This window comes from Balaenoptera borealis (assembly GCF_965194805.1).
Source record: "Balaenoptera borealis genome assembly, chromosome: 17".
In the NCBI taxonomy this organism is placed as follows: Eukaryota; Metazoa; Chordata; class Mammalia; order Artiodactyla; family Balaenopteridae; genus Balaenoptera; species Balaenoptera borealis.
The window spans coordinates 8,222,818-8,246,514 of NC_138876.1; the positions used below are offsets into that span (position 1 = coordinate 8,222,818).

General features: G+C 49.7%; 2 protein-coding genes across 6 annotated transcripts in view; one reads left to right on the forward strand and one right to left on the reverse strand.

Annotated features, from left to right (window-relative positions):
- SLA (Src like adaptor) overlaps positions 1-23,697 on the forward strand; it is a 142,417-nt gene that overhangs the window by 76,606 nt on the left and 42,114 nt on the right. The gene's annotated exons all lie outside the window — the stretch shown is intronic.
- TG (thyroglobulin) overlaps positions 1-23,697 on the reverse strand; it is a 247,226-nt gene that overhangs the window by 32,883 nt on the left and 190,646 nt on the right. The window contains exons 42-43 of the mRNA XM_082363748.1: positions 4,886-5,050; positions 3,706-3,873 (exon numbers count right to left, since the gene is read on the reverse strand). Coding sequence (XP_082219874.1) covers positions 3,706-3,873; positions 4,886-5,050 — 333 coding nt within the window. The remainder of the gene's footprint in view (positions 1-3,705; positions 3,874-4,885; positions 5,051-23,697) is intronic.

Genomic DNA, 23,697 nt, shown 5'->3' on the forward strand with positions numbered 1-23,697 from the left:
TAAAGTCTCAGAGCGCATGGGGCTCACATTCTAGAGGAGGAAGAAATAGAGTAGACAAATATATAACACGTCAAGGGGAACAAGCGCTGAGGATGCGGAGCAGGATAAAGGGGAGAGAGGATGCTGGGGGTGTGGATGCCTTTCCCACCAGAGTGGTCCAGGATGTTCTCGCCAAAGAAGCAGACCCTGAAGGAAGTGAGGGAATGAGTTACCTGGGGAAGAACATTCTAGAAGAGGGAACAGAAAGTGCCAAGACCCTAAGGTGGGAGTGTGCTTGGCAGATTTGAGGAACACCATAGGGACCAGTTAGGCTGCAGCACGGTGAGCGGGAGGAGGCGGGCAGCAGGAGATGAGGTCAGAGAGCAAATAGTGGCCACATCAGATAGTGGGCGTTAAGGACTGTGGCTTTTCCTCTGCATGAGCTGAGGCCACTGGACGGCTTTAAGAAGAGGAGAGGAGTGACGTGATCTGACTTACACCGTAAAGGGATTACTCCAGCCCCTGTGGTTCTCATAGAGCAAAGGGGGCAAAGCCAGAAGCAGGGAGATGGTTGGGGGCCATTGTAAAACTCCCGGAGAAAGATGATGGCAAGGATCAGGGTGACGGCAGAAGAGGTGGGGAGAGGGGGTTGGAAACATTTTGAAGATAGATGTGCTGACGGAATGCTGGTAGGCAGAGAGAGAGGTTTGGAGTCTGGGTTGCCGTTTGTTGAGATGGTGAAGACAGTGGGAGCATAAGCTGGTTGGGGGTGGGGACATAAGTGGAATCAGCAGTTCATTTTGGCTGTGTTAAGAGTGAGAAGCGATGAGGTATCTAAGTGAAGACGTCAAGTAGACCCTGCGCTAACCCAGTCTAGAGTTCAAGGGAAAAGCCCAGGCGGGAGGTATAGAGTGGGGCTGGAGGTACACGTTCAGCAGATGCCGGCATGTAATGGCACTGCAAGTGTGGACTTGGCCTCAAACCCGACTGTTACTGCATCCCTCCTTCTCCCAACTGTCCACAGCAGTCAGCACCTAGGTGGGCTCCCAGCGGGATGCAGGCTCTCAAGAACCACCCAACGACTGCACTAGCGCCTGTTCAAAGGAGAATCAATGGAGAAGGGAAGTCAGACAGGAATAACCAGCCGGTTCCCTATTCTGGCGCCTGGACTTGAGGGCACACTCTCCTACCCATCTCCTGGTGCAGGCAGTGAGCTCTGTCAGCAGACACGATCTTTCTTTGCAAGTGGACCAAGGAAACATCTCCTTGAAAGCCTCAGAGGGAAACTCAATGCATTGTTGAGGAGGGTTTCCAGTCCTCTGGATGCAGGTTCCCTGCTGGAGGGGGTTCAGAAATCCAGGGCAGAGTTGGGAAACTCCCAAGATGCTGCTGGGAGAGGACCAGGCAACACCAAGGCAGCCGCAGACGATCCTCTTACGATGGGTTGGCATCACCCGAAAATATAAACTTGAGCTGCCCTAGGGTCAACCCCAGCACCAAGACTGCCAATAAAAGCTCCCCTCCCCCCAGCCCCGATGGATGGCTTTTCCACTGGGGGTGGGAGGAGTCTGGGAACTTGCTGCTGGGGCCTGCTTCTAGGATGATTCTCCAGGCTCCCGGGAATGTAGTTCTTCCTCTCTCTCTCTAAGGTCGGAGATGGCTGGGATGCGTTTCCAGCGCGTGGTCCAAAGAATCAGAGCTGTGAGGATATAGTATCTTCTGCACAAAGATTTCCACATCCTCCCCTGACGGGCAGTGTGGAACGAGGTGTTGCATGGAAGAGGATCCAGGGCCGATGGCCATGTGTTTCCATGCTGCCCATGCTGTAGGGCATCGTCTCTCTCGGGCAGCACGCAGAGTGCAGCACAAATGTAAGGACATTCGTTTCTTTCTCTTGCTTTATAATTCTTTGCTTTTGTGACTCTTTTGTAACACTTAGTATAAGAGTACTCATGTATATAATTTACACTCAAATGACTGTGCTTACTATTTTTTAACTGATGACGGGCTTGATCGAAGTAGTGGGAATTTGAAGACCCACTACTTTAGAGAAGAAAAGCCCAGGGCTAGTGGCGGAGAGTGGCATTGTTTCAGTGTTTCCTGAGCGTCAGTCTGGTTCAATAATCAAGTTGCAGCCCCTTGAAGTAAAGGGCTGAGTCATATACGGGTGCTCGGCAGAAAAATGTAGAGATGGATCAGGGGCAAAAGTTCCTTCTCCATGGCTGTGAGTCAACAGGATGGAAGCTGTTAGTGACCTAAGCTCTGCTCTATGCCACCCCCCAATACACACACACACAACGCAACACAGTGCGCTCTATTTATACATATACATATATATGCACACATATATGCCTATGTGATGTATTCATATGTATATTAGTAATGTTAGTAATATTAAATTCATAGTATTCTTTTTCACATGGCCACACCTCCTGGGATAGCCCATGTTAATTGCTTGCTGTGTATCTTTCTACAGCACTATCCTTTCACATAGAAATAAATACAATTATACACATTTACATATTTATAGATATACACAGGTTGGTTGTTTTTTAAATATATGAATGCTACCTTAATTTCACACTCCTCTGCATTCTGATTTTTTTGTTTTCCATTTAACAACATATCACAGGCATCCTCAAGCCAGGAGAGATGTATCTGGTTCATTCTTTTCACCGTCTGCATCATATTCAATAGTTCATCATATTCAATAGTGTGTATCTTCATCTAGTCAACCATTTCGCTGTTCATAGACATTTGAGCTGCTTTCAATGTTTTTGCCACAGTAATTAATGCTGTGATTAATACCCTTGTATATATCTCGTGTCAAAGTGGTGCTTTTATTGCTGTAAGATAGATTCCCCTAAGTGAGGTAGCTTACCCAAGGGGATAGCATAATCCAAAGGATGCAAGACCCCATTTGGTTGCATTAATGATTCTTTTTCTGTTGTTATTAATTCCAACGCATACTGCCTTATATTCAATAGAGCCCTACGCTGAGTGTGTGTGTCCTCACCTTGTGTCATGTGCTGGGACCACCATCCCAGGCTGATGACCTAGAGGGCCCATCAGGAGCAGCTGACAAGGAGGGGTGGGCGGGCCAGGGGAGAGTGTGCTCGACCTCCTCCCGGGTGGCTGCATCCTGGTGAGGAGTGATGGCCTCTCTGGTCTGAGCAGGAAGTGTCTGCTCGGGCAGATAAATGACCTCACAAATCCCTCGCACTTTGCTGTGTCTCCAGCAAGCCACACAAAGCTGCTCTTGCCCTGTGCCTGGTCCACACTTTCCTGGGACGGCTGGGAAGCTCGGAAGCTTGGAAGGCTAGTGTTTGGGTTTCCCTGCCAGGACTCTCTTCATCCCCACGCCTCTCCTTCTCCCAGCCTCCGTGGGACAAGCATCTTTCATGCAGCAGCGGTACCCACGGCCAGGAACCCTGAAGCTACAGAGCTCCTGGGTCAGCCCTGCTGGCGGTTTCCCACGGTGATTCATTCACAGCTGTAATTTGTGGATGTGTCTGGGTTGCTCACAACTCGGCAGGTGTCCTATTTCTGAATCCCACCCACCACTACCACCTCCCAAACTTCTTATAGAGCCCTTACACATGTCGTTTTTCAGCGATTGTTTTGAAAATAAGCAAGTAAGTCGATGACTCTCGACCAAGGTCAGACTTAGGTCCAGAGTCACCGGGCTGCACCCCGCAGGGGCCCCTGGGGCCTCCTCCCACCTACCTTCACGGCCTTGGCTCTGCTGATAAGCCCGTCATCCTGAGAACTCCCGATGAGCAGATCCACCTTCACCCGCGGAGCTCTCTGCAGTGCTCTGGCTGGAGCTTCTTGGAGGTACTGGCCATTGACCACAGGACCCCAGTAGTGGAAAGGGCCACTCACGGCCAGGAGCTGCATCAGGTGCAAAGGGGTGTCATGATTTATATGGACTTTGTCCTTTAAAAAAATGGTACTGGAATAATGCGTTGCATTGCTTCACTTAATTGGGTCTTAACCATAATGAACACCAGTGCTGGTTATTCACCCAAAGCTCTGCTGGGAAATAAGAGTAACGTGGCCAGACAATAGCCAGGCAGGACACCAGGCGACAGTGCTGGGAAGGTGAGTCTTGCTCTGAGCACTGGTTGGTCCCTAGGGGAGCATCCCAGAGCCTCCCACCGAAGTGACAACAGATCCACAGGGAGGAACGGGTCAGCCTGAGCCTGTGGTTGAGTGAGTGAAGCAAGAGATATTGATCGAGGAGGAGGTGGTGGCCAAAGGCAGGATATGACAGGGAAATTCACCAGCTTTAGCCACCATCCGATTAGCCCACGTTTGGAGGAGCTGAGGATAAGACCTGCGCGGGGTCTGCAAGTCCAGGCTCATTGCCGAAGGGATTAAAGTGTCGGCTCAGATGACAAGCTATTCCTGCTAGAGTCCCCTTTGTTAATATCAGGGCCAGCCAGAGAGACTGGGGGCTGCGAGCAGGATGTTTATAGGCTGGAGAAGGAAGCACACCGCTGTCCGACCTAAGGGGGCATGTTGGCCTCACTCCACTGCAGCCGTGGCCACAGTGCTCAGTACATGTCGCTGTGGCTTGACGGGGTGCCACCAAGGTGCCAGCAAGACCCTTTACCTACGTCACTTCATTATCTTTTCCTCCTCTATAGGGTTCCCATCATTATCCCCATCGTACAGATAAAATCTGATGAGCCCAGAGATCTGTCGACCCTCAGGACCTGTGCTTGGTCCATTACATCCTGTGGCCTACGCACGGCACAGGGGGGTCTGGAAATATGCACTCAGTTCCAGCTGGTCACCAATCTACTGCGTGGCCTTGGGTGGGTCCTGTCTCCTTTCTGGCCTGGTTTCCATTTGGGAAAGATCAGAGGGTGTCCCGCCCAACTCGCACACAAGTGCCCACCTTGGTCTGGGCGTCGTTGAGGACGCTGGCAGGCTCCCGGCGGAGGCAGGACACCGTTTCCTGGATGGACGAGGTAGGGCAGCCAACCTCCTTCGCCAAAGCAGCTGCCTGCTGCCGAGCCCTCTCCGGCCTGATGACAGCGGCGGGGGAGAGCGCGGAGCCGCCCTGGAAGACAAAGCAGACTCAGGGCCCAAAGTCTAGATCACCTCCCATCCTCCGCTCAGCCCAGAGACCTCAGGGCCTCATCAGGGCTCTGCATCCTTCTTCTAGGCATGGGAGCCCCAGGACCCTTCCCGGGAGACCCACAGGCATCTAGGAAGTCAGAGCTGATCAATATTATATCAACATGTTGTGAGCTCTTGAGTGAGTCTCCCTAGGCCTCGGTTTCTGACCTGTGAAGTGAGAGCAGTGGACCGAGTGATCTTCAGTCTTGGCTATGAACTAAAGTTGTATATTGAGGCAAAGAGTTGATGGTGGTTGAACAGGGACAAAGGTCAGAACTGTCCTCTGAGAAGAGGACTCTGCAAAAGCGGATACATCCCCCCAGCACCTCCTGGGGCTCCTTAAATAGCACGCTTTCCTGGCTCAGTTAAGCTAGAGTTGGACTTTAAAATAGATGCCCACTTAAAGGTGATGGAAACACAGTCATTGTGAAAGTAAATTGTATCAGCAAAGTCATTGTAAGTCTCCGTACAAATTGCAGGTCTCTGGGAGCATTTCCTCTCTAAGAATGCAGGTGGTGGTTACTGGGTTCTGGGAGATGGCTCTCCGGGCCTGGACTGTTGGTGGAACTGGGTCTTCTGCCAGGGGTGGAAGAGGTGAGCCGAGTGGGGTCTTGACCAGGGTAGGACCCTGGGGCCCATCCTCTGTGGGTCACCCCTTCCCTCCAGCTCAGACGCGGGCTACTGCCCACCATGGAATCAGGGACGGTCTGGGACTTGCTGGCACCGCTACCATCACTCGTGATGCTGCCACTAATAATAGTAACAGAACAGCCATTGACTGGGGACTTAGACTATCTCGAGAGCTTCCGCCTTTTTATCTCATTGGATCCTCATAAGAGATGTGTACGTTAGCGGCTGTTACTGTCTCCATTTTATAAATACGGAAAGAAAGAAATAGGGAAATGAAGTAGCTTGGCCAAGGCCAAAAATCTTATCAGAGGTGGAACCAGCCTGTGACTTCAGACAGCTGGGCTTCAGAGTCTGCTGTGTTCCAGGACCTTGGGCAGAAAGTGGAAAGCTCTAGATCTATGACCAACCTCTGTAATGAGGGGCAGCTGGGCTGGAGAGTATTGGTCATGGGGCACTTACTGCCACCTGCCAGGTGGTCCCCTCCCAAGAACTTTTTCTGCTTCATCTCGTGTAATCGTCACAAGAAGAATACAAGGTAGGTACAACCGTCATCCCCGCCCTGTCGACAAGCAAACTAAGGCTCCAAGAGGAAAGGGAGAATCCTCACTTATCGAGTACCTAATATATACCAGGAGCTAGGAGCTTGGCAACCACAGTCTATAAGTACTTCACATGTATTAACTCAATAAATCCTCTCCACAACCCTGGGAGGTAAATATTATTTATGCCCTTATCTTAGAGAAGAGGAAAGCAAAGCACAGAGAGGTTCAGTATCTTGTCCAACGTCGTACAGCTGGTGAGCGGCAGAGCCAGGACCCCAGTCTCAGCAGCCCACCCCTGGGCTGTGCTCTCAACCCCACGTGATGCCATGTGTGTCTTCACATCCAGCACAAGATGGTGTGTCCAGGAGCTGAACTGCCCCCCTTGCTCCAGTGTAAAGAGAACACTGATCTGGCTGACTCCATGGTGTTTGTTTCCATTTTAGGCCCTACCCTGACCTAAAAATACCAGCAACACAGAGCTCGGTTTCCTCATACGTGAAATGGGTTTACCAGCAGGTACGGCTCTCTCTGGGTCTTTGAGAGGGGCGTTGAGGTAATGCAGAGGAAGCACTCTGGAAACTGTAAAGTGCAGTGCCCACGCTCCCCTGGGTCGTTGGTGCTCGTACCCACTGTGTAAAAGAGACAACAGACAGAGGTCTAGAGGGGAGGGCACTGATCCTCCTGAAAGCCTGCTGGACAAGCTTCCTGGAACAGGGAGTACATTCCAGCGCTGCCCCCCGGAGGTCCCAGGGGTCTTTGTGCTTCAGGTCAGGACTGAGGGGCACGGGCAAAGCACGGGCGCCACAATGAGAACAGGCTGCCCTGAGGGTAGACAGAGAGCTGAGGGCAGCACTGGGCCAAGCAGATGCCCAGAGGGCAGGCAGCCCTCTGCCTGGGGCCTGGGACTGGGCCTGTCCACAAGGAGGGTCGAGGCTCCAAATCCCAGAAGCTCAATGCAGCGAATGTAGAAGCTCTGTGCTCCAGACCCGGCCCCAAGTCTACAGGCTGACTTCACATGATCCTCAACACCTTTCCTCCTGGGCACCTTGACCCAGAAGTATCGATCCACGTGGCCCCTCTGGGGTGGTTGAGGTGCCCAAGAATAGTAAGAGCCAACCTCGATGGAGTGTCTCTGTGCATCCTCAGTATCTGACAGATATTAATTTACTCAAGCCTCACAACCATCCCACGAGGCAGGGGGAATTATCACCCTAGTTTATAGAGGAGGGGGTTTCAGGCACAGAGAGGCTCTGTGGACCTCCAGCCAAGGGCTCTTGCTCTGAGCTTCAGCGTCTATAAACCAGGGCGAGTCCTAAGCAGTAATAAAAGTAAAATGCCAGCCAATGCCAGCCAACCTGGAGCTCAGCAATGGTGTCAGCAAGTAAAGGTCATGAAGGTTGAACCCTTACGTGGAGTCCCTGTGCCCATGGGTTTATCTTTCCAACACTGAGAATGTCAGCTTTTCTGAGAACCATTGGATGTGCTCAGTCTGAAGGGAAAAGACACACACACAGACACACACACACACACACACTAATACACGCTCACGATATTCAAGGTTAAAGCCCCATGTTCTAAACTGCGCTTCGAGCTGACAAAGTGCAGAAGTCTGAGGTGGGCCTCTGACCCTCGTCTGCCCACAGATAGGCTGTGAGGAGATGTGGACTTCAGGATGGGGCCCTCTAATGTGTTCTACATTTTCTACAGATATAAAAAGCCAGAGTCCCTGATACGGTGAGGAAGTGGTTAAAGGCGTGGGTTACACTGACATGGCAAGAGAGAACTCAGAGAACTTTCCTCTCTTCAAGTACTGTGTTTTAATCGATCTTTCTGAAGGAAACCACATTCTTCATGGAAAATCAGTGGTTAAACAAGCCAACGGCCGGCTCAGCCCTCACTTTGAAGCACTTGGTTGAAGACAGAGAACTGGGGGTGGCAGGAGGGTGTGGTGCGCAGAGTCGCGCAAAGAGCGGGGCCTTTGGGGGCAGAGGGACCAGGCTCTCACCCCAGCCCTGACGCTCGCTGATGTAGTGACCTTGGCCAGTGAGTGACACCTGGGGCCTCGGTTTCCTCATCTGTGAATGGGGACGACGCACCTACTGCACAGGCCGTGGTGCGCATGCCCAGAGGGGCTGGCTGCGTGTTCCCCGCGGCGGGCGGTGAGGTCCCTACTGCTGTGAGCGCCCGGGGCTCAGGGGGCTGGGGACCGGCAGCAGGGTCTCTCCAGCCGCCTGTCACGCCAGCCGTCCCTCCCCAGCCCTGGGCCCGCGCTTTACCTAAATCTGACCTAGAGTGGCAATGAATTTCCGCTTGTTGTTTTTTTTAACTTTAAAAATAGTGCAGGGCAAAACCACCATTGCTGACCACTGTTGTTTCTTTCTGGAGCCTCTGAACATGGGAAGGTGTCTTGAACTCAGCCAGCCACTGTGGTCACCCGAGAGTCAGGGCCTGCCCCTGGCCAAGCATGGGCACAGAGCACGTGGTCACAGACAGAACGGCACACTCACAGTACGGTCATGCACACATACAGTCACGCACAGACACACACACACACAAAGACACACTCACACTCAAAAACACACACTCTCACACAGAGACACACACAAGACACACCAGACTTTCTTGAAATGGACACCTCAGTGAACCACTCACAGGTCTTCCCCGGAAAGCACCAAGGAGGGGGTAGTTTCTGTGACAAACACGCCATCCCAGAAGGGCCTGGTGGCCCTCTCTTAGGGGGACAGGTGAGTCCAAGGAGGTGGCTCTGGGTGGCAGGTGAGCCCTCCAGGAGGTGCCAGCTCCTTCTCATCTCCTTCCTCGAGTCCGTCACCCTCTGCCACCCGTCCCCCCCACAATGGGTCCCTCACCCGTGAGGGGACGGTGAAGGGAAGGAGGGGGTGGGTGGGAAGCTGGGAGCCTGCCGGGGGCACAGTGTGGAATCAAGGAGTTAATTCACGCCGAGCCCTTGCGCAGGTGCCCTGCACGCAGATGTAACAATGATGGCAATAATTCTCATTTAAATAACACTCAGTATGTGCCACACACTCTAGAAGGCTGTACACATAGAGGCTGGTTTACACCCAAGAACAACCCTACGAGTGGGGACAGGGTTATCTCTGCCTTACGGGGGTGAAACTCAGGGCAGAGATCAGGGTCCTTGCCCCGAGTCTCACAGCTGGAGAGCGAGGGCACCGGGAGTTGAATCCAGGCAGCTGGCTCCTTAGCAACATGTTCTAACCTTGTGAGCCCTCAGTCTTATGACTCTGGTCACCGGTCCCTTTCTGTCCCTGTGTGAATGTGAGGCCAAAGCAAAGTGGAAGGTCACGGCTCCGGGCCCGGGCAGACCAGGGTTTCGACCCCAGCTCCGTCCATTGCCATCTTGCCAACTCCCTTTGTCATTCTGAGCTTCCAAGTCCTGATCTGAGAAATGGGGATATTTTGGTGAACGTTCACGGGGCTGGTACGCAGAGTGATCGAGATGATGGATGCAAACTACCTAACATGGAATTATCACTCCATAAAGTTAGTTACAATTATCGTGATGAATACTGTTACCCAGGTATTTCACTCCTACAATTTGACGTACTATCATTTGATATTATCATTATCAAAGTCACTTAATTAAACCTGTTGTTACAAACCTAGTGACAGGGAGCAAGTCCCTTGCAATCTCTGTCTTGGAGTTCTGTTCACATTCACTTCCTACTTTTTGAAAATATGGACTATATCCCTAGGACACACATATTAGTGGCCTCAAGATGAATCTGTCTATCATCAGGGTCAAGAGAGAGCCAGGAGTTCTCATGCTTTCAAAGTTCAGAGCGGGGAGAGATTTCTGAGCATGAGGGTGGTCCAGAGGAAGCTGCACAGAAGTAGGACTTGAGTGGGCTTTGATGGGAGGAAACGATTAGAGAAAAGGAAAGACGGCAGGTGGCCACTCTTGGGGGGAAAAGGCAGGGATGGCAGGTGAATTCAGGGGTCTGATTACCCAAGGGAGCTGTAGGGGGTAGCAGCTGGTTTCAGGTATCCCAGCATCCCCAGAACAGGACTTAGAAAAATATGTACTGAATGAGTGAGCTAGTGGCTGTGTAAGTGGATGGGTAGATGGATGGATGGATGGATGGATGGGTGGATGGATGGACCAATTAATTCTCCTGGGTGAAGAGAGGCATGGGCATAGAGAGGTAGTGAGGAACAAAAGTGAGAGGGCTTTAAATCCAGCCTAAGCAAGAGGTGCAATTAGAAGGTAGTAAACCCCAAGATACAGGACAGGTATCTCACAGGCAGTGAGGAGTCAGTACAGGCTTCTGAACAGGGTGTTAGAGAAGGTATTTTAGGAATGTCCTTGAGTCATTTGTCTTTGCATCTCAGTGCTGAAAATAGTGCATAGCACTCAATAGCCTCTCAGCAAATGAGCCTCGAAGCTTTCTGAAGATGAACTTCTGATGGCAGAGGTTGGGATGGTTATTCCTTTACCCCCGGAGCCTAGCACAAAGCTTGGCGTACAGCAGGCCTTCGCTAAACATTGGTGAGCAGGAACTCAAATGAATGGCTGGATGGTGGATTGACCGCTGAGTGGGATGAATGGGAGAGGTGTTGTCTGAAGCAGGAAGCCCAGCAGAGGCTCGTGTGGCCAGAGGAGAAAGGGGTGAGGCGTGATCCAGTGCTTCACTGCCACTGCCCTGCATAGGACCCTCTCCTAGGAACGGGCCCAAGCCTGGAAGGTTGAGACCAGAATGTTGTAGACTAGCTGGACTGGGGGACACCATTGAGGCAGACAACTCAGAGAGAATTCCGCAAACTAAAGCAAGAGATAGACTCTTTAAAAAACCTTCTGTACATCCAAGTTAATATTAGTATTCTCTTTAATCTTTTCTACACCGAAATCGTCTTCTTTTCTTGATCCCTAAAAGCATGAGTTTTAGTCTAATTTGTAACACTTTGAGTTTGGCAAAAGTTCAGTCAAAGGGATGGTAATTAACACAACTTTCATCTTGAAACCCTAGCCTGAGGGCATAAGAGCACGCTTCCCCTTTCCTCTTCTTCTTAGGAATCAGCAGTTCTTGTTTTTAGTTGGTGAAAGCCCAGGGAATTTGGATGCGGAAAAAAACCTGTATCTTAGCCCTTGTTAATATCCTTTGAACATCAGCCGAGGTGTTGCCCTTGCCTCCAAGCATCTTAACACCAAGTACAGGGATGAATCGTAACCTAGGGGAGCACATGAAAGGCAAGGCTGGAAAGAGGCTCCGTGAGTGCTTCCTCTCTTACGGAGAAGTGTGTGTGTACAAAATACATCACCTCTGTAAGCCTCAGGGCTCTCCACTATAAAGCGCCAGCCTCACAGCCTTGTTGCAAGAGGTGTGGGAAGTACACTGTGTGAGGAACTCAGCGCGGGGCCTGGGGCAGAGCAAGCGCTCACCACTGGCTTCCATTCCTTCTCTCCCTCTTAGTTCCGTGGGTCCTCCCAATAGGACAACAGCTCGCCAGCCCTTCTTCGGTGACTAATTCTACCTTGTCATTCTCTTTAAAACTTTGAAAGCAACTTCCAGTGTGGCAAAGTGGGGTAGCACTTCATAAATTGCAGCTGATGGCAGGAGTCAGAACCTGCCGGAAAGACAAACAGCCTGGTCCCTCTGAGGCGCAGGGAACTGAGCAAGAGGTACGGCTTCACGGCCAGGTCTGCTTCCTCCCGGCCGTGGGACGCCTGCTAAGCCCTCTGCAGCCTCTCTCCACCTGCGTCTCTCCATCTTTATATAACTTTTGTTAAAACATTTTTTAAAAAGCTTCTGGCCGCACCACGCAGCATGTGGGATCTTAGTTCCCCAACCAGGGCCTGTGCCCCCTGCATTGGAAGCACGGAGTCTTAACCACTGGACCACCAGGGAATTCCTGCTCCATCTTTATATAACTTTTAAAGGGAAGTGGAAGGCAATTAAATGTTTACAACGTACCTTTTAAGAGCCAGTCATTCATGCACATTTTCTCATGTGATCCCAGCAACAGCCCTATAAGGATTACCATCCCCACTTTATAGATGGAGGCTCCGAGTGGGCAAGTACTTTGCTCAAGGTCTTGGGACTAAAAGCAGTAGAGCCAGGGTTATAAGGCTTGCACTGTCTCTCCCCTACACTGTCCTACCTATGGCTGGAAACAACGAGAACTCAGCCCATCACACCCTTATTTTCCACGCCACTCGGGGTGGCTTATGGGTGATGACCTGTAAACAAAATCTTTGCGAGGGTGGCCAGGACAGAGAGAGGAAAGGCGGGGAGAGTCTGACTTCTCCTGCGTCAGGAGTGCCGAATGGGGAAGTCACACAGGACAGCTTGCAAAGGTCCGTTGTCATGCTCTCGTTATGTCTGCAGCCTGGAAAAGCCACACAGACCAGAACCCACCCTAGGTCACTTTGATGTGCATTTACAACTGTCCCACACTCTGCTTTATACAGAGCGCTCACTCAGTCTCATTTCAATACCCTCACCCACGTGATGAAGTAGGAAGAACCAGTATTATTTAAAAAGAAAATACATTACTTGTTTAATCACCTCTTTTGTACATTCTCCACTTCATTCCAAAAAGAAATTGGGGTATACTCAGGAAAGGGTGTCAAGGAAGTTTAGTAAGCTGCTGGTACCAGGTGAAGGAGGTTAAGAAGCCAGATTTTCTGAACCCCAAGATGCTGTGGCTTTCCCATGATGCCACGCTGCCTCGAGGGAGGGCAGGGGTCCTGTGAAATTCATGCCATCTCCCCACTGCCTATCACTCCACCAGGCTCTCTGGATAGTCCAACTTTGTCAACTCCCAGAGTCCCCTATTAATTCCAGGAGAGGGAATGATGGGTGAGTTTTATGGGCTTTTTACACTCTTCAGAATATTCTAACTTTTCTCCAATGAATTTATATTACTTTTAATTAGAAAGAATTTTAATTACATTTAAAAGATCAATTCCATACTAAAACATAACTTGACTCTTGTCAAGAGGAAAGCAGCCATAGTCACTGATCAGTGGATGAGTGGCAAGGCCAAGGCCATGGAAGAACACTTATCAGGGGAAATAAGAGGTGGGAAGACCCCCGAGGGCGGGAGAGGCCGTCCTGACCGAGAGGAGTGGTCCCAAGAACAAGCCTTGCCATCATCACATCACAGGTCTACCGAAATGGCAATCTTCTTCACACCCTGGAAAAAAGCTAACATGCATTGTCCTACAGCCATCGGTGTCACCTCAGTTTAGTTAAAGGCAGAACGGCAACTTTTGCAATTTTTAAAGCAAAAATAGCAGCACAAAAGTCTATGGTAGAAAATACAGGTGAACAAAACAAAGAAAATTAAAATTACTTACTGTCCTCTCAATCAGGGAGCATGACGGTTAAATACTGTTATCCTCCTAGCATGTATCTTCCGTGTGTGTGTATGTGTGTGTGTGTGTGTGTGTGTTATGAGTAGGAAACAAGTTAAATCATATTGATGTTGAACTTGTCTTTTTTTATCTCACAGTGCATTGTGAATATCAGTCTGTGCTGATACCTAGCCATTTATGAGATTTTCTAATGCCATCGTGCATCAGGTATTTAGGCTGTTAGGGAGAGAGTCATGGAGAGGTTAGGAGCAGCTGCAGGTCACACTTGGATGCAAAGCCCTGCTCTGATTTGTACTTTTTGATTTGGACTCTTCCTTCATCTGTAAGAAGGAGTGTAATGATGCTGATAGTTTCCCTAGAGGACTGTTGTAGTGAAAAATAAGATGATTTTCATATAACAATAGGGTGCATTACACATGTGAGTATTCAGTAAATGATAGCTTTATTGTTTCTAGTTTTATGATGTTTTAGACAATACTGAAATGCACATCCTTGTAGCTAAATCTATTCACATAGCCATCATGATTTTCATATACAAAAGAATTACTAGGTCAAAAGGTATACATATTTTTTTTTCTGCGAGATAACGAAAATGTATTGAATGAGCAGTTTACATAATATTTTAATCATTTCCCAATAGATATCATGTGAAAACCTTTATTAAAGGGAAATATTTTTTTATTGTATATGTATGGTAAATATTTAGATAGTATTTTAATCCATGTTTCTTGGCCCCTATAGCTAACTTTTTTAAAATGGTTTTAATGAGCTATAACTCACATAGCAGACAGTTCACTCATTTAAAGCATATAATTCAATGGTTTTTAGTTATATTCACACAGTCGTGCAACCATCACCATAATCTAATTTTAGAACATTTTCATCATCCCACAAAGAAATCCTGTACCCACTAGGAGTCAGTCCCCATTCCCCACCCTCACTCCCAGCCCCTGGAAACCACTAACGTACTTTCTCATTCTGAACATGTCATATAAGTGGAATCACACAATACCGTGGCCTTTTGTGTCTAGCTGCTTTCACTTCATCCATGTTAGAGCATGGAAGCATCAGTACTTCATTCCTTTTGGTTGCTGAATAATTCTCCACTGCCTAGATATACGATTATTTTGTGTACCTATTTATCAGCTGATGGACATTTGGGTTGTTTCTACTTTTTGGTGATTATAAGCAATGCTGCTGTGAACATTCGTGTTTAATTTTGCGTGTGTGGATATATGTCTTCGTTTCTCTTGGTTGTATTCCTAGGAGTATGTATGTGTGTATGCTGGGTCATATGGTAACTCTATATTTAACCCTTCGAGTAGGTGCCAACATGTTTCTAAAGCAGCTGTGCCACTTTATGTTCCCACAAGCAATGTACGAATGTTCCGATCTCTCCACATCCTCAACAACGCTTTGTCTTTTTTATTATTATTATAGAAATTTTAGTGGGTATGAAGTGGTATCTCATCATGGTTTTAATTTGCATTTCCCTAATGTCTATGATGTTGAGTATCTTTTCACGTGCTTATGGGCCATTTGTATATCTTCTTTGGGGAAACATCTATTCAGATCCTTTGCCCATTTTTAAATTGGGATAATTTGTCTTTTTGTTACTGAGTTATTAGTGTTCATTGTATATTCTGGGTACAAGTCCCTTAACAGATATATGATTTGTAAGCATTTTCTCCCATTCTGTGGGTTGCCTTTTCACTTTCTTGATGGTATTTTTTGCAACACAAAAGTTTTTAGCTTTGGTGAGATCCAATGCATTTATTTTTTTCTTTGCTGTTTTTGCTTTTGCGGTCATATATAAGAAACCACTGCTTAACCCAAGGTTCAGGAGTCCTGCCTAGCATTCTAACTATACATATTTTTAAAACATTTTTTATAACGTGCTGCCAAAATGCCTTACAAAAAGGCGTTATTATTTGCAAACTTAACCCACCAACCAACCGTGTCTACACATGGAAGAAAGAGGAGGAGATGCCAGCAGGTAATGGGCGCCTGCTGCGTTCCACGCCCTTTACCTCATCTTCTAAACCTCGGAACTGGGGAGAGAAGACTGTGTCCCTTTTATGAAAGAGGGACAAAGCCTCAGACGGGATAAATGACTTGCCCCAAATCACCCACTGCTTCCGAGTTGGATTCAGTCTGTTTGTCTCCAAAGCAGCTGCACCGTCCGGCCTCCCTATGCCAAAGGGAATAGGGAAAAGGCAACTCTCTGCTCTCAGCCTCCCTTCTCCTGACATCTTTGGCAAATGGTACTCTCCACGTGACCTGGCTACAGATTGTCCCCTTTACCTGGACGCGCTGTGTGGAGGCCTTGCCCAGGCATCCGCTGGGGGGAGCCCTCCCGGGTCTGGGAGCCTCCCGGGCACTTGCTGGGCCTTGGCTTTGCCCCTTTAGAACAGAGCTTGCTCTCCTGTCATGTTTCTCCTCCAGGCTCTTGGACACTTGACAAAATGCCTTTTTCCATCTGTCACAAACATTACATCCAACGGCCTCAGTCACCTTCTGGCTGTCAGAAACCATTTAAACTCTTGGCACTTGAAAAGTACTGCTTTCCCAGGCAAAGGTATCACCCTTTAAAAGTGACACCCTGAGTGATGGCCAAGGCGATGGCTGCCCCCTTATTTCAAAGGGAATCGAAAAGGCAGGCTCCTGAGTCTTTCTCCCTGTTCTCAACAAGCAATTCATACATACACGGTGGGCAGGTGTCGCTTTTTAAAGCTAATATCAAAATTATAACTTGCAAAAGTGCCTAGATGTTTCTTTCCAGTCATGTATTCCTGTGGCTTTGTTTCAGGGACCAGCTGACCCGGAATAATGCCTAGGGCAGCTGGGACTGTGTGGAAGAGAGGGCAAGCCTTGGCCTCGGAGGATGTCAGCCTCGGCTTTCCCACGTTCTTATTCTTTGGCTTTGAACAAATCAGTCACCCCTTTAGGCCTCAGTCCCCTCAACGATACAGCACATGCCTCACAGCCTTATTGCAAGAGGTGTGGGAAGTACACTGTGTGAGGAACTCAGCGCAGGGCCTGGGGCAGAGCAAACGCTTCACTGGCTTCCATTCCTTCTCTCCCTCTTAGTTCTGTGCGTCCTCCCAGTAGGACATGCCAGCCCTTTGCTGACTAATTCTACATTGTCGTGCGCTTAAAAATTTTGAAAAGCAAAACCAGTGTAGAGAAGTGGTGAGAACACGGGCTTAGAAATCAGACAGACTTGCGTTTGAGCCTCTGCTCTGTCCCTTAGTGGCCTCGTCGTGTTCATAGTGATGCATCAATGAACTTCACCAAATCAGTTAACTTCACCAAATCCATTTTGTAAAGTCGGGATTTTATTCATCCCTCTTAGTTTTGTTGTGTGGGTTGGTGACATCAGGATACATGAGTGAATGGTAGTGACGGCCGCTCTGGGTGTTAGCCAGCCCTTGCCCAGGGCTGCACCTGCACATCTAATTTCAAGGTGGAAAGATGGAGGGGTGAGAGGCACTGCCTGGGTTCCCAGCCCAGAGGAGGCTGGCCTAGAACCGAAGCCTGGCCGCTCTGCCCTACGGGAGAGACGGAGCTGCTTGTTTTCCCTGTAAGTTTGACTCCACAGTCAGCTGTGGTACGTGAACTTCCCCACCAAATATGAGCAGCTAGAAGACGGTAGAGCCCAGCCCAGAAATCTAGGAGTGCAAAAGCCATGTCTGATTACTAGTTTCCTCCCCGTCACCCCCGATTGCCTCCCTCTCTCCATCTCCCCCTCCTTTGCTTTCTTCCTTCTCCCTTCCCTCCTGGGGTAAATGGCCCCGACCAGCTCCTGACCCATAGAAAGGGCTCCCTGTGCCTGCCCTGGAGAAGCGCAGTGTGTGTGGAAGCTCTGAGATTCTGGCAGGTGTGGATGGTCTTGTGTGTGCAGGAGGGGAACTGGCTGGGGGACAGGGTGTCCGCTCAGGGGACAGTATCAGCAGGAGGGGTGACCCGGGCTGCGTGGACATGACTGGTGGTGACTCTGGGTGGAGTCAGCAGGAGCAGAGCAGAGAGGAGGGATGTGGCCCAGCGTGGGTCTGACATCCCTGGAGAGGTCAGCTGAGGAGGGGGCACCTCGGCAGGAGGCTGGGCTGGGAGGAAGGGCACTGGCCCAAGAGGGCCTTCCTGGGTGCCACGAGCCAAGGTGTGGGGAGGGGGCTGCCCCAGGGAGCTCAGTTACAGGGTGCTGGGGTCAGGTTCCAGGATGGGAGCCCCTGTGCTGGCCACAGAGGTGGGGAGGAGGCCTGGAGCGAGGGGGCCGCACTGGAAGTGGACTGTCCAGGGTTCCCGTAACGTCCGGACCACAGAGGCCACCGTGGACTTGCTCTTTGAGGTTGCAAAGGGCAAACTGCCTGCACAACCACCTGAACGGAAACCCGCCACCCGGGCCTGTCCTGGCGGCTGTGCCTTCGGGCCTGAGCCTCACACCCCACCCCCCCCCGCACTTGGCCTTGTGTGTTCAGATGGGCCTGGCATTTTCCACTGCCCACTTCCTTATCTTGTATTAGCTCTAGCTGGGTGTGAAGTCTGAGCCTAGCGCCCGCCCTGTAAACAAGGGTAGCCCCGGGGCCCATCATTCCAGCAGACCCACTCCCCAAACTTTCCCATGTTGACAATCCCAGGGGACTCTGGCTAAGGTGCTGATGCATTACTATGAACTAAATAGGTACCCTCCTGAAGCCCTGCCCCAGCTGAGCTCCCGGAGTCCATGTCATATCATTTGCAACTCCATCCCCTTCAAATTTGTCAGGGAAAACAAGTATAAATTATTATACAGTGTAGAAAAAAGAATGGGCAGAGCATGGGCTTTGGGATTAGAGAAATCTTACTGAAACCTGAGCTGACAACTTGGTAAGTGGCTTTACTCCCTGGGTCTCAGTTTCCCCACCTGTAAAATGGGTATATAATAGTGTCTCAAGGTACGGCATCGAGAGCATGGGCCGTATGTCAATTATTAGCCCAGGTTCAAGTCCAGCATCCCCCACCTACCAGCTGTGTGTCACCAGGAAAGCTATTTAAACCCCCCCCGTGTCTCAGTTTCCTCAAATGTAATATGGGGGTAAGAAGGATATTTACCTCACTTGCTTGTTGAGATGAGCTGGTAACATAAAAGGTAATGCACTTACATGTGTTAGCTTTCTAATAAGCAGTAGCCGTCATTAAACTCAGAATTGATGTTTCAAAGAGTTCTTGCAAAAATTAAATGAAATAACAGGTTTGAAAAATACTTTACAACCTGTAGAGCACTGTCAGAGATCAGTTATTATTATTTATAATATTATTGCTACTCAAACTAAAATTTAAAAAAATAGTGAAATTTTCTCCAGTCTAAAGAAGGCTTTGGGGTTGAAATTCTGTTTTGGCCAAGGATATTTTAAGCAGCTGAGCTTGTCTGTCCTTTCCTATCCCTCCTTAGCGGCCCGATGATGCTGGGTGTAATTACTTGTGGCTCAGTTGAGGCTCAGTAAAGGCTGGCTGACAATTTCACACCCATCCAGTGGCTTATAAATGGACGACACCATTCTAAATTACATCAAGGCCAGTTTTGAGCTTGCTCTTTAGAGGACAACCACAGGATCTCGTCACGCGTGAAAAGCCTATCTCACAGAAGTGTTAAGACATCATAGAACGAGCGAGTTAGAAGTTAGTAAGGGGACTTTAATAAAAGCCACAACCATCCTGTGATAGATCGTAACCTCCTTTTGTGCTGTTAAAGCACATTTCGAGGTGTTTGGGCGAGTTTAATTGCTATTATTGTTTATGAGATGAAAATACAGGGGCAAAGCAGTTAAGAGGTCTGACTCTGGTCATGCTGGGGAGCTAATCACAGAGGCCTGATCTCTAAATGTCTGTCCAGCTGTTTCTACCAGCCCAGGTACACAGCCTGCTCTGCTGCTAGAAGCTAGTCTGTTATCAGGATAATTCCAGGGGCATTTTTGAGCACCTCTTATATGCCAGATGCTGCAGGGAATCTGAAGATGATTAAAACCTTCAGAAAGTTTGTCATCTACAGGGAGGGGAGCTTTTTTGTTTTTTTACTTCCTCTGTCCCACCCTGCAATTCTCCCTCCCTGCCCTTCCTGCCTCCTAGTAAATGCTTGACGGCCACTCTGGCCATGCAAGGTGCTAGTGCCAGGTGTCAAGCACTGACAAAAACAGGTAGGCTCCTTGCCTTCATGGAACTTAACGGTTCTGGAAGTCACACCAACATGGAGATGGGAAAGGGAGATGTTAGGGAGACCCTTGAAGAAATTCCCTTCACAGGGCCTGATACCACCTGATGCCACTATGCACCACCTCTTCTTTCTCTTGGGGAGACTGCCTCTTGTCTTTGTTCTAAGTGGAATTCACAAGGGTCTCTGTGCCCTTCCCAGAAGACTGACTACATATTTGCCCCAAGGGAAGATAACCCATAATGTTTCAAAATTCCTTGGTAAGAACGCTCTTCGTGTAGAAATGATGCCTTGTCTCCTCCTTTATGCTTCTACTAGAGTCTTGGTCTCCCAGATAGGGTGTACGAGACAATCCACTGTAGCACAGGAAGAAAATTCTAAAATATTTACTTATAAATATCACTTAGGTAGCCTTATCCTTTTAGAACATTTTTTTAAGGAAATTCCCTGGTGGTCCAGTGGTTAGAGCTCCGCGCTTCCACTGCAGGGGACACGGGTTGGATTCCTGGTTGGGGAACTAAGATCCTGCAGACAGATGGCACCACATCTTCCATCCCTCCTCCCCACCACTGTCACGGGGCAGGAGCCGGCCTGGGGAACATCACCTTAGGACAGAGGACATGACCTGGGCAGACAGGGCTTGATCCCACCTTTTGCAGGGGGTAAAGGGAACATGAGCCCTTCCGCCAGGCTCCGAGTCCCTAAGAGGAAAGGATCAAGCCCTGGCTGGCCCGGACTGGAGACTCATGCCTGATTCTGGCAGATCGTAAAATGAGGGGAACAATGGGAGTAAATTCAGAGGCAAAGCCAGCAGAGCCTGCCAGGCAATAGGAGAAAGGGGAAGGTCCCTGAGACGGCAGGTTGGAGCAGTGAGGACCAGGGAGGAATCCACACAGATGCCGAGCACAGTGCGGGGAGGGTGGGTGGAAGGCGGGGGCAGATCTGGGCTGAGACTGAACTGATCTGAGGAGGGTCAACTCATCAGCCTGCCCCAGGTGCATTTGAGAGGGCAGAGGAGATCACAGGGGGCAGGATGACCGGTGAGTGGCAGATACTGAAGTCACTTCCAACTCCAGACAAGATGCAACTTGTCATCCCATAACGGGAAAAAACGAGACGGCACAAACGGAACGTCCTGGCCAGCACCAGCAAATGCGTAGCCTTAGTGGACTCTGCTTGTGTTCAAGGTTGAGCTGAACATCACCCGTCCATTGAGCCTTGGGCCCATTGCAACGTTTTGGACCATTTCCTTTGGTTTCCTTCACCCCGGAGGCCCCACACGGCTGCGCTGTCATCGTGGTCCGCTCCCGACCTCCTGGATGACAGGGCATGTGTCCCAGGCATCCTTGTGCCCCCAGAGATTAGCCTCATGACTGGCGTGAGGCTAATATTTACGTAATACAATATTCATTTAAATAAATAAACACCTGTTAGATCCAGAAAACAAGAGTGTGCATCTTAGTGCGTCTAGAGGAAGTTAATAGGGAAAGCAAAGTTGCGACGTTGAGAAGGCTGAAACCGGGCCCCTGCTCAGAGAGCCTCCCCAGCTCTGGGAACCCATGGTCCCTGAGGGGGACAAGATGGGGTTGGGTTGGGCAACAACAGAAGAGAACAGCTCTGGTGAATCGGCAGCATTTATGCAATTTCTCACAGCAGAGAAGCCCAGTGCACACAGAGCTTCTGCTTCTCTTTTTCCCAAGGACACTGTCAGCTCCAAGAGGGCTCCCAGAGAAGCACGAAGATTCTGACGATGCACGTTCAGGTCCCACTCTAGCTGGAGGATTCAGCTCATCCAGATGGACCACTTACCCTACTTTGGAGATGGTTCCAGAAACATGAACTCCCACTTCTAGAGAAACAGTAGGGTCTGATGTCCCCCAGATGATTTCCAAGGTTAGCTCATTTTCCTCCCCAGAGGTGAAGAGCCAATACCCACAGTGAACATGCTTTTGTTCAGAAGGCAGATCCATCACCTTCATTTATCTGTGCACTTGAGGGATGGGGATGGGTCATCTGTTTGGGGACAGGCGGGGTGCAGGGCTCACGGTCCTGTGTTAGACCTGTCCCTGCCCTCCCCAGCTTATACTCTCCACTTTGAAAGGAAAGGGGGGGGGGGGCGTGCATGTTCCGTGCCCCACCTCGTGCCTTGCCCTATGCTAGGTAATTTACACACATCCTCCTATGGACTCTCACAATCTAGGAAAGAAGTAGGATTAGTAACACCATTTCGGCTCACAGAGAGATTCAGAAACCTTGGCAAGGTCACACAGCTCCCAAATACCCTGAACCGCTCTCTTCTCTTGACTCCAATATGCGTGTGTCCTATTTTTGCAGGGGCAGGTAAAACTCCAAGGGGTGTTGCGAGGAGGGAGCAATCCCTTTTGGTTGGGGGAGGTCTGGGAACTCGTAAGGACAAGGTGAGCTCTGGGCTGGGCCTGGCAGGAGGGAGGACCTCTCACCCAGGGAAGGGAAGGGCAGGGCAGCGGCAAAGTACACGGTGAAGAGGTAGGAGCCCTGGCTGCAGCACAGAGGGGCGCAGGAGGTCCCTGCAGGGAACAGGGCGTGGAGGCTCTGAGTGGGGACTCACGGGAGGAGTGGGGAGGACGAACTGTGATGAACGCTGAAAAGGGATGGAGTCAGTCCTGTGGGATGCAGAAGTCTTCAGCAGGTACTTGAGGAGGACGGAGACAGGCGCTAAGTCTCATTCAAGCATACAGGGCTGGGACAGAGTGACAGGAGCACTGGGACAGGAGAGGACCAGGTGGGAGCCAGCAAAACAGTGACAGCAAGCTCACCTCCCGGGGCTAGACCTCATCAGATGTGGGACCCAGAGCAAGTAAGTTAAACCTTAGGAGCCTCGGTTTCTTTGGGTGAAGTCTAGACATAGAGAGCCATTGGAAAGAAGAAAGAGGGACCATAGCAAGAGCCAAGTTCCTTTCCTGGCATCCCCCCAGTATGAGATCCCTTTCCCTGCTTTCTGCTCCTTGAACGCTGCAAGAACTTCTAACCCCAAACCTGTGCACGTGCCCTTGGCTTTGCCTGATGGCTCCTCCTCTTGATCTTCATGATGGCGGCACTCTGGGATCTTTTCAGAATTCTCTTCCAAGATGAGCCTTCTTGCTGTCCCCACTCTCTCAGCCACCTTCTATGCCATTACCTGTTCATTTCTCTAACTCAGCACCGAGGGCAGCATCTAGCACATAGCAGGTGTTCAACAAATGGCTGTTGAATAAATGATTGAATGAGTGAATAAGTCAGTACTTATCCAGCCATAGGAGGTGCACGAACTTGGCTCTCAGAGAACCCAGTAGCTTGCATGGGATCTTGAAGCTTGTATGGTTTAACCCCTTTGAAAAGGAGAATCCCATCGACAGTTTGATGGCACCAAGTACAAGTCTCATGTTCGATACATGCTTATTGAACTTCCCTACTGAGTGAACTAACTTACACTTGACTCTCCCCATTGACAGGGGGTTTACTAGTACTTGAGGTTGCCTTTTTCATCTTCTATCCTTTCCAACATTTACGTAGAAAGAAGGAAAAATACTTTTGAGTAGAACTGGGAAGCTGCTAACATGGGACCAAGCTGTAAACTGTGGGGCTTAAGCATTGCATCCCCTGCCGTGTGACGCTGAGTCACCTTTACCTCCTGGAGCCTGGAGCCCCTCTGAGACCTGACGCTGGAGAAGTGGGTTTGGTCCTGCTTGGGTTAGGAGACCTGAGGACCCCCAGGTGGGGAGGTTACACCCGGCTCCCGACAATATTAAGTGTGTAAATCTGGTTGTTTACAAAGTGGAACATTTGATTTCAATAAGGTGATGACCGCACATAAGTACGAGGAAATTAATTGAGCAAATCTCAACCCATGGGGG